This window comes from Rhinoderma darwinii, chromosome 2 (assembly GCF_050947455.1).
Source record: "Rhinoderma darwinii isolate aRhiDar2 chromosome 2, aRhiDar2.hap1, whole genome shotgun sequence".
Lineage (NCBI taxonomy): Eukaryota > Metazoa > Chordata > Amphibia > Anura > Rhinodermatidae > Rhinoderma > Rhinoderma darwinii.
Window position 1 is genome coordinate 149013040 of NC_134688.1, and position 16631 is coordinate 149029670.

Genomic DNA, 16631 nt, shown 5'->3' on the forward strand with positions numbered 1-16631 from the left:
GTGCCGGGAATTATGGAGCATGTCCTACTTTTCTGATTTTACGGAAAAATATGGAACAAGTCCGTTCTTTTACATTTTTCGGGCCGTGCTCCCATGCAGGCGGACATCGGCAGCCGGCCGTGCCTGCAATCGTGGGCACGATCGTGTGCATGGGGCCTAATCACTCTTACCTACATTGTAACAAACTGTAGCTGTGTGAGGAGGAGTAGTTAGTGTCTGCATGTAAAAAGAGCTCTTGAAAAGAATGAGAAAATGAAACATTGGGGAAGATTTAATTATTATATTGAGCAAGAATGCACCACATTTATAAAGTGCTGTAGACACTTTGTGACTCATCCGACAAGGGGCGTGGCTTTGTGGAAGAGGGCTTTCTTAAAACGCACATACGTTTTGGTGCAAAAAAATGTTGGAAAGTACCTAGGATCTAAAAGTAAGTCAACCAAGAGGTGTAAGAAAGAGGACAGACGTGTCTGAAGATGCCGCAAATTTATCATCCAGCATGAACCACACTGATAAATTTGTCACATTAGCAACTGATCATTCCCTGCAGGGTAAATGAAGCAATACAGAGTTCCTTGTAGCAGCTCTCTGCTCTGGCTAAAAGGAGTTCACTTCCAATAACCCCCTCCCGTATTTGATGTAAGGCCTCATTCACACGGCGCACAAAGTATGGGAGCACAGCCCGTAAAATCAGAAAAGTAGGACATGCTCCATAATTCCCGGCATGGTTCTACGGCACGGACACCTATCCGGAGCGCTACGGAAAGGTGCCCGCGCCCAATAGAACTGGGCGGGTCCGTAATTGCAGACCACAATTACGGAGTTTTTTTTACGGTCGTGTGCATGGGGCCTTATACTTATGTATTTAATCATGACCGGGAAAAGGTAGTATGGTGAGAGATCACGGCCAAGCACGCTTCAAACCCAGCGGGAGACTGCTTCATCTTACAGCCGACACCTCACTGCCTCAGCCGGGATCGAAAATTACTTTGACCCCGGCCATTTAACTACTTTGATCTCGCGGTCAATGGTAACTGTGGCATCGAAGACGTTAAAAGTAAGGGGATAGCCCTCTTTATCATCCCATCAGCCCACCTATACAATGTGATTGCATGGTGCAGATAGTTGATATGGCAGCCTGGGGGCCTAATTGAGGGCCCCAGGTCTGCCACCTTGGTCCTCTATTAAGCCCTGCCAGAGGGAGAACTTCATAGGAGAGCAGTAAAAAGTACAATATATTCCAATACATAAGTATTTCAGTGTATTGCACCAGCGATTTAACCAGTGTTCAACTAAAAAAATATATTTCCAAGTAAGTTAAAGTCTTTAAACATAATTGGTATCGCCGTGTACATAAAATCCGAACTATTACAATATAAAATTTATCCCACACACAAAAAAAAAAAAAAAAAAAAAGACAAATGCTGTTCTTTGATTACTTTTTATTATGTTTTTTGGTGGAGGTGATCTAAAAGTAGTATGCACCCCAAAATGGTACCATTAAGAGGAGCTCTCCCCACTAAAAACAAGCCTTAAGGCTACATGCGCACACTACGTATTATGTGCCGCAAAGATTTTCCAGATGCAAATCCACAGCGTATTACAGTACAGTGCCAGCAGATGAAATGAGATTGAGTTTTTCTGCACTAAAATTGACCTGCGGTGCGTATTTTAAAATTCGCCGCTTGTCACTTTATCTTGTATTTCCTTCCCAGAAGTGTTTTTTTTTTTTTTTTTTTTAAAGTCTCAAACGATGCACCAAAACTTGCAAGATAAAAACCGCACCTATTTCCACATATAAGTGTGAAACCCCCACCTAAGGCCGGATTCACACAAGCGTGTGCGTTTTTCGCGCGCAAAAGGTCCATAACAGCTCCATGTATCATCAGCATATGATGCGTGGCTGCGTGATTTTCGCGCAGCCGCCATCATTATGACACTCTGTATGTTTGTAAACAAAAAAAATCACATGGTGCTTTTCTGTTTTCATTCATAGTTTTGACTACTGTAGCGCGCATCACGCACGTCCCACGGAAGTGCGTCCGTGTGCGGTTTTCACGCACCCTTTGACTTCAATGGGTGCGTGATGCGCGAAAAACGGGCAAATATAGGATATCTGAATAAGCCCTAAGAGAGCATTCTTTTATGCGTTTTTAAGTGTGGGTTTTACCCACGGAATTACTGGTGAATACCGCCAGTGTCGATGTAGATATTCACCATTAAATTACGCAAAATGTGTATGTAGCCTAACACCGCTCCATCGACGGAAAAATAGAAAAAGTTATGGGTTTCAGAATATGGTGATAAATTTTTTTCCATTCTTTAAAAAAAACTGTTCATTTTGCAAAAACAGAGAAAAAACATTCTATATAAATATGGTATCGTCGTAATCTTAACAACCCGCAGGATAAAGTTAACATGTCATTTTTACAACATGGTGAATGCCGTAAACGCAAAAAACAACGGATGAATTGCGTGCGTCCACCCATTTCACAATTATTATTTTTTTCCAGTAGATTGTATGGTATTGTACTATTAAAATCTACAACTTGTCCCATAAAAAAATAACGCCTCATTTGGCTCGAATCAATGAAAAAAAAATAATCTCGAAATAAAAAAAAAAAATCTAAAACATAACGGAACGGAAGCTAACTGAAGAAAAAAAAAATCCAATGAAATCAATGCAAACTGAAACGATAATTTCCGTTTGTCTGTTCCTCTGACGGAACAGATGAACGGAAAGCTAAACGAAAGTCCAACGCAGATGTGAACATGCTCTAAGAAGATTATGGGGAGAGGTGGTTATAAAGCATGCATGTTTAATGATCTAAAGTCAAAAATATCAAGCAAAGGTGCCTATCCTGCCACAAACCAGTTTTTGCATAAGGCTTCGTTCACATCTGTGTCAGGGCTCCGTTTAGGTTTTCCATCTGAGCTTTCCGTCCAAACGGAACCCTTAGGCTGGATTCACACGAGCGTTGCGTTTTTGCGCGCGCAAACAACGTGGCGTTTTGCGCGCGCAAAAAACATTTGACAGCTGCGTGTGTCATCCGTGTCTGATGCGCGGCTGCGTGATTTTCGCGCAGCCGCCATCATAGAGATGAGGCTAGTCGACGCCCGTCACTGTCCAAGGTGCTGAAAGAGCTAACTCTTTCAGCACCCTCGACAGTGAATGCCGAACACAATATCGAAAAACCTGTTGAAAAAAAGAAAAAGTTCGTACTTACCGAGAACTTCCCGGCCGTTGCCTTGGTGACGCGTCCTTGGTGACGCGCCTCTCGACATCGGGCCCCACCTCCCTGGATGACGCGCCAGTCCATGTGACCGCTGCAGCCTGTGCTTGGCCTGTGATTGGCTGGAGCGGTCACTTGGCCTGAATTGTCATCCCGGGAGGTCAGACTGGAGGAAGACGCCGGGAGTTATCGGTAGTCAGAACTTCGTTTTTTTTTTTACAGGTTCATGTTTATTGGGATCGGAAGTCACTGTCCTTGGTGCTGAAACAGTTTAACTCTTTCTGCACCATGGACAGTGACTATCTCCTGACGTCGTGTACCAATAATTTTTTTGCCGGGTTCGGCCAAATCGAGTTCGGCCGAACCCGGTGAAGTTCGGTTCGCTTGTCCGGCTTCGCTAATCGCAAAGACACTCCGTTTGGATGTTCGGAAACAGAAAAGCACGTGGTGCTTTTCTGTTTACATTCATCCTTTTGACAGCTGTTGCGCAAACACGCAGTTCGCACGGAAGTGCTTGCGTGTGCCCTGCGTTGTTTTCACGCACCCATTGACTTCAATGGGTGCGTGATGCATTGAAAACGCTGAATCAACGGACATGTCGTGAGTTTTTTGCAACGGAGCAACACTGCGCAAAAAACGCTGCCATGTCTGCACGGCCCCATTGACTAATATAGAAACCATTTGCACCGGATCCGTCACAATTGAAATCAATGGTGATGCAAACTGAAACCATATTCCGTTCATGGGATACCCTGACGAAAAGCTCAGATGGGACCCACGAACTGAGTCACGACGCAGATGTGAACGAAGCCTTTAACGGACAAAGGATTGCACCTAAATACACACATTTGTTTACACGGATTAGTACGAACAAAGGAATGTTCTGCCAATTGATCAGAAGGTAAACATCTTACTCGGCTCCTCAACACCTACAAGTCAAATAGACTGCAGACAACGATGCTGCAATTTGCAACGCTGTTATTCATGTTAAAGAGGCTCTGCCACCAGATTCTCAAATCCCTATCTCCTATTGCATGGGATCGGCGCTGCAATGTAGATAACAGGAACGTGTTTTTTTAAAGAAAAACAACTTTCATTTTTGGCCAAGTTATGAGCTATTTTATATATATATATATATATGCAAATGAGGTTTGAAATGGACAACTGGGCGTTTTTTTTTTCCGTAATGTCCAACTGGGCGTGTATTGTGTTTTTAACTGGGCGTGTTTACCTGTATGAAGCTGACCAATCAGTGACCAGTCAGCATCATACACTCCTCTACATTCATTTACACAGAAGCGATGTGCGGCCACATACACAGAGATTAACGTTAATCAAGTGTCCTGATAATGAATACACATGAAATCCAGCCTGGGCGTCATGTGTATTCAGAATCCTGACACTTCTGAATTTTTTCTTTGAGATTTCTAGCAAGGGAAACGAAATCTCGCGAGATTACGGAGGTAAACGAGATTTCGTTTCCTTTGCTGGAAATCTCACAGAAAAAATTCAGAAGTGTCAGGATTCTGAGTACACATGACGCCCAGGCTTGATTTCATGTGTATTCATTATCAGGACACTGTAGTAATGTTAGGGCTTGTGTATGAGGCTGCACATAGAGATATAACTATATCGCTAGTGCAGTGTAAATTAATGGAGAGGAGTGCATGATGCCGATTGGTCAGCGTCATGCACTCCTCTGTACAACGCCCACTTGGTCGAAAGTAAAAGTACGCCCACTTGGGCATTAAGCAACTCATTAGCATAAACTAAAATGGCTCCTAACGACGTGAAAAAAGATTGTTTTTTTAAATAAAAAGCATTACTGTCATCTACATTACAGCGCCCATCTCCTTATGTAGGAGACAGGGTACTTATAATGTGGTGACAGAGCCTCTTTAAAGTGTGATAAATGGAAAAAAAGCCCCTGCCCCCTCTTTTTTTTTTCTGTTTTCAAATGAAAACTAAAAATGTCAAAACAAAAACTACAGGTCTATTACTTGCCACTAAAAAGTTCATGGGCGTGTGAACAGTGCATTTCTACAATACTCAAGAAATAATCACTCTTGTAGAGCGCAAACGCGGTAGTATAATGTAAGAAGTGCACATGTCTTTAGATATACAGAAACATTCTGCAGGTATTGAGAAGCAATTTTGCAGCTATGTGGATTATTCGTAAATACACCACTGAACATTTCGACTATTCATATTAATACATAATATATATCCATAAGTTAATTTCTATATACTTGCATTTTGTTCATTACAGAATATGGACAATAGTAAATAACATATACGGCGTAATCAACAAAGAAAGTAAAACAAGCATTGTGATGAAGTGACCATTCCTTGTTGATGTTCAAGCAGACAGAACAGGTCGATACAAATGCCTGTTCTCTTGAGAGATTGAAATCAAATGCATATCTGTGCAATGTTAAAAATAAAAACGATGATCCATATTTTAGATACCAACAAATGACAATGAATGAAATAACTTGAAATGATAGTTCAGTATTACAGTGGAGCCTCTAAGGCATTTTGAAAGGGGTGCCTTTTACTTACATCAACAGGAGCCAGGAGACTCTTGCCGAGATGCTGATTAAATGACAGGCACCAAGCTTCATTGTAACCATTCATGTTAGGAACATACTTCTTTATTGTCTCATCATTCAGCCTTAGCCACACACCATCATCATTGTGGATCTAGATGGGAAACAAGCAACAATAGCGAGCCATGCTCTCCTGTAACTACTTTTTGGTTAGCAAGTCCAACACGGCTCATTCTAAAAGCCAGTGGTAAGTGTGAAGCACAACTGTGGGGTTTATGCCACATGCGTCACCAGTAATTAAAAAGTGTAGTGAAGGATGTGAATTAGTGATAAGGAGTGGGGGGGACAATGCTCAAATGATTATAAGAAGAGAGCATAGAAGCGAGCAGGACTGGCAGTGTCTAACACTACGGGACAAAGCAAAAGGTACGCATAAAGTCATAATAGAATTATTGTAACTTACAGGAATAGAAAAAGTCATAATGTACATGTGATGCTTTATCTGAAAACACAACTGGCTACTGCAGTGTTACTGTAAATTATTGAAGCCACTAGTAAAAAGTAAAAAAAAATATTACCAAGAAATTAGCCTTAAAGAGCTATGTATCTTAAGTGGCAAATAAAATATTATAGTCGGCAATGACAAATGAAATATCCTTAACAAAAATGTCTAAGGAATTACCTCATCAACAAAAGCGATGGTTCCATTGACTTTCACTATGCCTATCTGCTCACTCTGAAGGGAAGGGTGGCTACGAATACGGAGCCCTGCACTGTCCTTGGCGACAAATTTGCGAACCTATAAAGCAGAGGTAGACAGAAAGAAGAGAAAACCTAAGCGCAAAAGCACAACAAAAACAAAGCCTGAAATTGTCACAACTCATCAAAAATAAGGTGACATCCAGGCAAAAATAAAGTTACAGGTTGTTGCCAGTTTCCCAGAATACAATAATTGAATAAAAAGAATTGATAATCATTAACATGAATGCATTTCTGGAAAAATATAACACAACTGAGTAGGGTTGTCACGATACCAGAATTTGGACTTCGATACCGATACTTTGTGAAGCATTGTGATTCTTCATACCAAAACTATACTTGACAGAATATTTTTTCCACTCCCTCTTTGCATCCCGTCTCTGATAACTTTTTTTTTGCTCGACGTAGCTGCATGACACTTTTTTTTTTGCGTAACGACGTGTACTTTATGAAGGTGCCGTTTTTTGGTACATAAACATTATCATTTCAAATTATATGAATTCTTATTGTGGCAAGAGTGCAGAAAATAAGCAGCATACACTGATCCTAAATGACTAAATAAACTTGTTGCGCAGGTTATTACGGTTGCGACGATACCTTACATGTCTAGATTAATTTTATGTATTGGGACTAATATTTTAATATTTATTGTAAAAAATAAAAAAAATAAAAAAAATGTGCATGTGTGTATTTTTTTTTTCTTTTTACAGATTTTAAATTAATTTTACTTTATTTTTATTTAGTAACTAAATCTATATGCCAGTACATTAGCCTGCGTAGTGATATACACAGACAGTTGTTAGGGCAAACCTAAGTATGCCCTAACCGGAAATATGGTCAGACAGCTCTGCGAGCTTTCAAAAGATTATCGAGTTAAAACTCTTCAAATTTAAACATCATAATTTTGTTTGTAAACTGTGAATGTGTTACACTTTGTCCTTTTTTAGGATAATTTTTTTTTATTCCATCTTGCATGAGACCTCTATTAAAGGGATTTTTCCATAATCAATATGTATCACCTATCCAGACCCTGACTGCAGTAGGTGCTGTGGAGCAAGGATTCCTACACTTAGGCCTGATTCACGCGAACGTGTTAAACGTCCGGGGGACGGCCGTTGAAACAGCGGCCGTCCCACGGCTCTATGTTATTCAATTTGTCCGTTCACACAGCCGTTGTTTCAACGGACCGCGTGAAGGGTTCGTTGGAAAATAGGACATGTCCTATCTTTTCACGCATCCCTCCATAGACTCAACTATGGGGGACGCGTGACATCGTGTCCCGCAGCGCTGAGCACGGATGCACCTCGGACGTGAAAAACTGCAGTTTTTCACGTCCAAGATGCGCAGCGTTCGTGTGAATCAGGCCTTAATGTGATTCCAAGAGCAATAGGGACAGATATTAACCCCTTCCAGACATCCATCGTATATATACGGTGCACACTGGGTGCAGGAATATGGAGCGGGCTCACGGGCTGAGCCCGCTCCATAGAGCGAGTGTGTCGGCTGTGTGTTACAGCCGACACTTCCGGGTAACGAGCGGGATCCCGCTTGTTTAACCCGTTAAATGCTGCGTTCAATAGCGATCGCGGCACTTAAATGACTAAAAACAGGGGGGCGACTGCCTAGAACGTCCCAACAGCCACCCGCGACGAGATCGGGGGGTGCCGTTGGTTGGCATGACAGCCTGGGGGCCTGACGAAGTCCCCCAGGTCCGCCATTTTTTACTCCTATGAAGCCCTGCCTTTATAGGAGACTGTCAGAATCACGATATACTGCAATACATTCTAACGATCGCTGGTTAAAGTCCCCTAGGGGGACAAGTAAAAAAAAAAGTAGAACACAGTAAAGTAAAGGTTTTAACAAATAAAAACTTTTAAAAAAATTAAAAGCTCAAAAACCCCCCCTTTTCCCTCAAGCACAATGTAAAAAAAGAAAAAGCCAACGTAACTGGTATCGACGCATCCGTAAAAGTCTGTACTATTACAATATATCATTAAAAATAAAAATCAGAATTGCTGTTTTTTGGTCCCTTCATCTCCCACAAAAAATGAAATAAAAAGTGATCAAAAAGTCTCACGTACCCCAAAACAGTACAAATATAAACTACAGTTCGCCCCGCAAAAGATAAGCCCCCACACCGCTAAATCAACAAAAAAATAAAAACGTTATGGCTCTCAGAATATGGCGACAAAACTCAATTTTTAACAGTTTTTTCCTTGTAAAAGTAGAAAGTAAAGAAAACTATATAAATTTGGTATCGCTGTAATCGTATTGACCCGCAAAATAAAGTTAACATGCTGTGTTTACCGTACGGTGAACGCCGTAAAAACAAAACCACCCAAAATGTTGAGGAATCTTTTTTTCCTATTCCATCCCACATTTTTTTTCTCGTTTCTCACTACATTATATGGTACAAAAAATGGTGCTGTGAAAATCTACAACACGTCCCGCAAAAAACAAGCCCCATACGCCAATATTGATGGAAAAATAAAAAAGTTATGGCTTTTGGAATGTGGGGAGGAAAAAACAAAAGTGAAAATCCGAAAAATTGCTGCGGAGAGAAGGGGTTAAGAAGAAATGTGCATCAGTATGCAGCAAGGCAGACTGCCTGCATCTGTGTAACAGGCCACAAACTGGTGATGAAGTATATGGCATGTTTAGCCTGTCTATTTTTAAAGTAAATGATAAATAGAAGGTACACTTTCTATACTTTCATAATGTAATTTAACTACAAGAAATATGAATTTTAAGCAATCACCTATGCAACTTGATCTGAACTTTTGATTCAACAACCACATCCTTTTCTTACTATAGTCCATGGTAATACTTAACCAGATGACAACACTGGATGTCTAAGCTACTCATGAGCGGTTGAACATTGCCGCATCATGTCGAGCGTAGAGGTCATGCTGATCGCGCGGGCACAAGTGTATCCACACGATCACGAGACGGGCAACAGCTGTAATACACAGCCGCAGCCCCGCTCTAATGGCGGAGATCAAAGCAGATCGCGGCATTTAAATGAAAAATGAGAAGGGGTCACGGGGAACCCTGTGACACGATTGAGAGACATACCCTGTATGGCCTGACAGCCGAGGGTCCATTGAAGGACCCCACAGCTGTCTGACCATATTTCCTGTTAGGGAAACACATAAGTATGCCTTACCAACTGGCTATGTACCATCAGTAGACAGGCTAATGTACTGGCATATAAATGCCAGTACATTAAAGTTAATATGAAAAAAAAAAAGAAAAAAAAAAATAAGAGGGAAAATAAATTAGTAATGTTAAATAAAAGAATCAGTAAATAAAATACACAAATGCACATTTACAATAAACTTTATTATATAAAAGTCCAAAAAGAAAATAATATGCACATATTTGGTATCGTCACAACTGTAATAACCAGAACAATTTGTAGTGTCATTTATGGTGTTCGGTGTAGAGTCCTGAAAACTGCAGTTTTTTTTCTGCATTTTTGACAAAATAAGTATTGATATAAAATTAAAATGATAATGTAAATGTACCGAAAAACGGCACCTACATATAAAGTACAACTTGTCCTGCAAAAAACAAGATCTCATACAGCTACGTCAAATAATAAAAGTTATTAGCACCGGAATCCAGAGGAAAAACAATTAAAAACATTGTTCTGTCAAGGTCAAAATTTACAGTCCTTAAAAGGGTTAAATGAAAGCAAAGGAAACCTGTAATGTCAAATTTTTCACAAAAATGCAGCATTTTCAGAAATAGCTATCAAGTTTATCCAGAATTTCTAAAAATTCATTTTATCACAGATTTAACCCCTTAACGCTACATGACATATGAGCAGGTGCTGGTTACCTCTCTGTGACAGATATATACATCATAATGATCTGTGGGTACTGCCACTGTTCGTGATGCAACTGCTGGGATCGGAGAGGACTCAAATCCATGCAGTTTAACCCACTTCGATGCCGCAGTCAATAGCAGCCGCATATCTAAATTAATAGAGGGAGGGGGCTTCATCTGTAAGCCCTTGGCAGCCGGGGGGCCTATTTGGTCATGCCAGAGGCAATAATACTTTGGCATACTACATATTCCAAAGTTCCAAAAAATATTTGACACTGCACCATTTGGAAAAAACTTTGAATGTATGTATTCCAAACGTACTACTCGAGCAATTAAAAGATATTAGATTTTATTCTCCGGAACATTGCTACCAAATTAATTGAGCCTTGATTTCCTTAAATTTTGTCTCAAAGTATCCACCATTAGCAGCGGGAAATTGTCGGTCAACTTGTCTAAAGCGTCAGCTCTGATTGCAGCCCACTTCTTTTGTAGCAACTCCCAAAGGTTATTTTGGCTGGTAAGTTTCACATCTCAGAACACACCTCTCCAGATGTTTCCAAATAAATTCAATTGGATTGCAATCGGGACTCTGGGTGGTCTTCCCTTTGCTGCTAAAAAAAAGCTTACACTCTTCTGGGAAGGCTTTCTACAAGATTTTGGAGTTTTCCGGTGTGAATATTTGCCCATAATCCAGAAGAGCATTTGTGAAGTCAGATACTGATGTTGAATGAGAGGGCCTGGCTCGCAATCTCCGTTCTAGTTCCTCCCAATGGTGTTCCATGGGGTTGAGGTCAGGACTCCATGTGGGCCAGTCAAGTACTTCCACACCAAACTCACCCAACCATGTCTTTATGTATCTTGCTTTGTGCACTGGAGTACAGTCATGATCTAACAGAAAGGGGCCTTCCCCAAACTGTTCCAACAAAGACGACAGCATACAATTGTCCAAAATGTCTTGGTATACTGAAGAATTAACATTTCTCTTCACTGGAACAAAAGGGTCTAGGCAAAGTATTCAGACCCTTTGCTATGACACTTGAAATTTAGATCTGGGGGCCTCCCATTTCTCTAGATCTTTGAAACATTTTTACACCTTCATTGGAGTCCACCTGTGGTAAACTCATTTGATTGGACGTTATTTGGAAAGACACACCCCTGTCTATATAAGGTCTCACAGCTGACAATGCATATCAGAGCAAAAACCAAGCCATGAGGAGGAAAGAACTGCCTGCAGAGCTCATAGACAGGATTGTGTGGAGGCAGAGATCTGGAGAAGGGTACACATTTTTTTTTCTGTTGCACTGAAAGTTCCCATGTGCACAGTAGCCTCTATAATTCTTAAATGTAATTAGTTTGGAACTACCAGGATTCTTCCTAGAGCTGGCTGCCCCACCAAACTGAGGCCTCATGCACACGAACGTATTTTTTTCCTCCCGTAAATACGGGTCCTTTGTCACACGTATTCGACCCGTAGTCCACCAGTATTTACGGACCCGTTTTCTCTGCACTAATAGGCAGCCCCTTCTCTCTATCAGTGCTGGAAAGAGAAGGGGCAGCCGTTTCGGGCAGAGTTTCCGCAGTGATTGAAAGTAAAAGAAGTTCATACATAACGTCCAGTCCGACCTCCCTGGATGACGCGGCAGTCCATGTGACCGCTGCAGCGGTCACATGGGATGAAACATCATCCCGGGAGGCCGGACTGGAAGAAGCAGCAGGTAAGTTAACTTTTAATACTATTAACTCCAGCGGTAGTCACTGTCCCGGTTGCTGAAAGAGCTACTGCTGATCAGTTAATTCTTTCAGCACCCTGGACTGTGACGATCCCCTGACGTCGCCTAGAAACGCTGCCGTAATTACGGATGCACACACGTAGCCACCCGTAATTACGGGAGCCCCATAGACTCCTATGGGCCTGCCCATGCCGTAATTACAGCCTGAAATAGTACATGTTCTATATTTTTCAACGGCACGGGCACCTTCCCGTAAACATACGGGAAGGTACCCGTGGCCAATAGAAGTCTATGGGCCCGTAATTATGGCTTGTAATTACGGGCGTTTTCACGTTCGTGTGCATGAGGCCTAAGGCCTTATTCACACAAACGTGTCAGTTTTTAGCACGTAAAACCGCTGCATTTTTCCTGCGTTGCTGATCCGTGTACGGTGCGTGTCTGCGTTTTTTAGGCGCGTATGTCATCCATATGTCACGCGTTTTTTACGTCAGCAAAATAAACTGAATGAGGTGCTTTTCTTTTTCTCATCATTTGTTTAGCAACTGTTGCGTGAATCACGGACAGCACACGGATGTACGTCCGTGTGCGGTCTGTGATTTTCACGCACCCATTGACTTCAAAGGGTGAGTGATGTGCAAAAAACGCACAAGTATAGGACATGCAGTGAGTTTCACGCAGCGGACACACGCTGCGTGGAAAACACTGAATGTCTGAATGGCCCCATTGTATTGCATAGGTCTGTGTGACGTGCGTTTTTTAACGCGTGTAACACGGACGTGAAATACGCTTGCGTGAATAAGGCCTAAGTAATCAGGATAGAAGAGCCTTGGTAAGTTAGGTGACCAAGAACAAAATGGTCACTGGCTTAGTTCCAAAGATCCTGTGTGCAGACGGGAGAAACTTCCAGGTCAACCATTACTGCAGCACTCCACTAATCTGGGCTTTATGGCCGAGTATCCAGAAAGAAGCCTCTCCTCAGTAAAAGACACATGAAAACATGCCTGGGGAGCTTGCAAAAAAAACAAAACACAAAAAGGACTCAGACTGTGGGGAAACAAGATTCTGTTTATCTGACTTATATGGCTGTTATTGCTGCCAAAAGTGCCCCAACTAAGTACTGAGTAAAAGGTCAGAATATTTACAACAATGCAATATTTTAGTTTTACCTTTTCTATAAATTAGCAGAGTTTGCTTATATTATATTTTTTTAATTTATTGACCAGTTTTCAAAGATAACACATTTAAAACGTTTGGAGTGAAAAGAAAAAATGGTGGAATTGCGGTCTCTTCCCCAAATTCTGTCCATAGAAAAAAAAATGCATAAAAGTTAAATAATAAATTTGATGAACCCCTCAAAAAAAACAACAATCTCTCTGATACAGCTACGTCAATATAAAAATTACAAGTTGTGAATCTCGGAATGGGACTAGACAAATGTTGGATTTTTGTATTGACCGTAAAATTGATCTCCCATCGAATTCATTGAGGGGTGGACAGCACCATCGGTATAGGCCTTGCCACTAGGAGGCTGACACTAGGAAGGAAAAAGTGTTGGCTCCACGCAGTCAGGACATACCCTTCCCACAGACACGGAGCTAAATCAGTTCTCAAAAAAGCAGTAGGACAAAGAACACAGCATATCCATAATCCCTGGGAAGAAAAACAACAGAGTGGGATCTGTGTTCTCCAATGAATTTAACGAGAAAGATTTTACGGCAAGTAGAAAAAAAAATTTTTTCTCAGTAATATCACAGAGGGACACCGCAACATTGGTCCTAAAGCAGTCCTAGAAGTTGGGCAAAAAAAGTTATTTACCATGCAACCCACCTAACAGATAGCAGCTTGGAGTAGCTTGCGACCCAGGCTGGCATCAGAGGAAGTCAGCTTATTAATTTGTTAGAACTTTGTGAAAGTATGCAGCGAAGCCCAGGTAGCATCCTTGCAAACCTGACACACCAAAGCTTGGTGTCATACCGCCCAGAATGCACAAACAGATGGATAGGTGGTAACCCGAAAGGGAGGAACCATGCCCTTGTACCGATAAGAGTGAAGGATCAAAGGCCTAAGCAAACAAGAAATGGTAGCTTTGGAAGCTGCCAAACCCTTGCTTGGCCCCTCAGGGATCACTTTTCAGAAGGTCAATCTGTAGGAGCACCTTGTCCTTTGACCATGTGCCCTGAGCAGGTCAAACACCTCCCCCGAGGCTGGAGAGGCTGGCATCCGTCAAGATGACCAGGCACTGGAGCGGAAGGAAGGAACGGTCCCGGGAGATGGTTGGGGAGATCTCCCACCAGAAACTCCTGACAAACCTGTGGGCGCTGGAGGATCGAAGAGCCCAAGAAATTGTGGGATTTCTCTTAGCGCACGATGTCTCATGTGAAATTAGGTATAAGGGATGGCCTCGAAGGCCGATACAATCTTGCCCAGAATCAGCATGCAGAAACTAATGGAATCTGGATACTCCTGATGGAGAGCCACCCCAGTCTGGATGGCCTTGATCTTGCACACTAAGAGGAGAACCCTGGCTGTCAAAAATCATATTTAGGAACTCAACGTGCTGGGCTGGCACCAGATATGACTTTTCTTTGTTTAGGATTTATTTGAATCTCTTAATGGTGTCCAGGTGATCCTGAAACTTGAGAGATTTTCCGCCCTGGAGGAGGCCTTTGGCAAAGAGGTCATCCAGATAAGGGGATAAGAGCGACTCCACTAGCATTGTGAAGCGCCGTGAGTCACCGAGACATTGTGGAAGACCCTGGGAGCAGTAGCAAGTCCGTATGGGAGGGGGACAAATTGGAATTGTTGAAAACAGACAGAAAACGCTGGGGAGCCCTTACAATAGGTATGTGGAGGTAGGCATCAAGGATGCAGATGAATGAAAGGTACTCTTTGTTCCAAGGAGACCACCACTGATCGTAGGGAACCCATGCAGAACCTTCGAGCACGTACAAAGTTGTTCAACTTCTTCAGATCAAAGATGGGCCTAACTGACCAGTCCTTTTTGGGGACTGAAGAGACTCTAGTAGGACCCTTGGTACTGCTCCAATCCTGGAATGGGGACGATCACTTATTGAAGGAGAAGAAACCAAACAGCTTGGAAAAATAAAGCAGAAACAGAGAAGACAGTTACTGACCCTCCCCCCAGTTCTTTCTATGTTGTAACCTGTCGAAATCACCTCTCGTATCTAGGCATAGTCCACGTAAGCCAGCCGTATCATGCCTGGTTGGAAAGAAGTAGCCCCCCTCAACCAAAGAGAAGGCCTGAGGGGGAAGACACCTTCAGGAGGAAAATGTCTTGGGAGTGGAGGGTTTCTGGGGCCTAGGACAGCCCTGCCAGGAGGGTTAATGCTTGAAAGAAGGATGTTCTGATTTTGTGGGTTGGCTGGTCGTCCTCTACAACCCCAGAGGGGAAGTTGCGAAATAAATGCAACCTCTAAGAATGTTGGTAAGGCTGTTGAGAGAGGATGGTTCTGAGGTAGGAGGGATCTCTTAATGCCAGTTCCCCTGAGAGATAAGTTCATCCAGACGCTTTCCGAAGAGTCTAACCCCGGACTTTGCCAAACTGAGAAACGTATAGCCAAACGTGGATCCACCAAGGGAGAAACAGCCCACTCGAAAACAAAATCCACCTGAAAGGGGAACAGCATATCACTCCTCAAGGAGGTTGGAAAAGAGCATGTCAGGATGCTACCATTCCTTGGATAGAAAATCCTCAAACTCACTGTAGTTTGGGAAAACCAGAGGCTGGCACTGTGACAGAGGAAAGTCACATCTCCCTGTGAAGGGGAGTGGGGAGTTATCCTTAACATGTATGGTGTCCTTGACAGAACAAATCTATTCCTGCGTAGTGAGTGCCATTTTAGTTTCTTGTTCTGAACAAGCCGGAGAATTCCCCTCAGGGGAGACAGACAACACAGGGGAAGCTGCAGAGAGGCAGCTTCCCCAGTGTTGGTTCTAAAAGAGAATAGTACTTTAGAACCAGAAAAGCAGGACCTGTCCCTTGTGCTCCTGGGTCTCTTACGTGACTGGATTGCCCCCTGAGGGAGATGCTAGGGGAGCATTGATCTGAGCCACTATCAGGGATGGCAGGTGTTCCAGGGAATGAGTCTGGGAGAAGTCTGCTAAAGCCAGAGTAGAGGACAATGCCCATTTAGGGGGGGGGGGGGGGGGGGGGGAGATGGGAAAAGTCTAGATAGGCGATTATGTCAGACATGGGCGTTTATACCAGCACGGGAGAAACGTGTGCTGTAACTCCCTGCCACTGCAGAGATTCGGAATACTAATATGTGCTGCTCCAGCACACTATGTCAAGCCTGACCAACTGTTAGGCTATTTTAGCCATATCTCCCCTGATGACTTCTGGCTGTAAGGAAACATGTCAGGAGAAAAAAAAAAATGATTTCTGAATCGGATAAAGGAGGTTTTCCAGTCCCCTTACTGGAAAGTGGAATTGACCCTGCTGTACTATGGAACGGGTAGTGGGCTAATGACCCCAGAAAAGTTATATATACCAAACTATGGGCAACATA

General features: G+C 42.6%; 1 protein-coding gene across 15 annotated transcripts in view; it reads right to left on the reverse strand.

The window, feature by feature from the left end:
• MYCBP2 (MYC binding protein 2) overlaps positions 1-16631 on the reverse strand; it is a 291950-nt gene that overhangs the window by 83598 nt on the left and 191721 nt on the right. For 14 of the 15 annotated variants that reach the window (XM_075852355.1, XM_075852367.1, XM_075852366.1 and 11 more), the window contains 2 exons: positions 6465-6581; positions 5796-5936 (listed from right to left, as the gene is read on the reverse strand). The exons of the other annotated variant lie outside the window; for it this stretch is intronic. In XM_075852355.1, coding sequence (XP_075708470.1) covers positions 5796-5936; positions 6465-6581 — 258 coding nt within the window. The remainder of the gene's footprint in view (positions 1-5795; positions 5937-6464; positions 6582-16631) is intronic. 15 annotated transcript variants of the gene reach the window in all.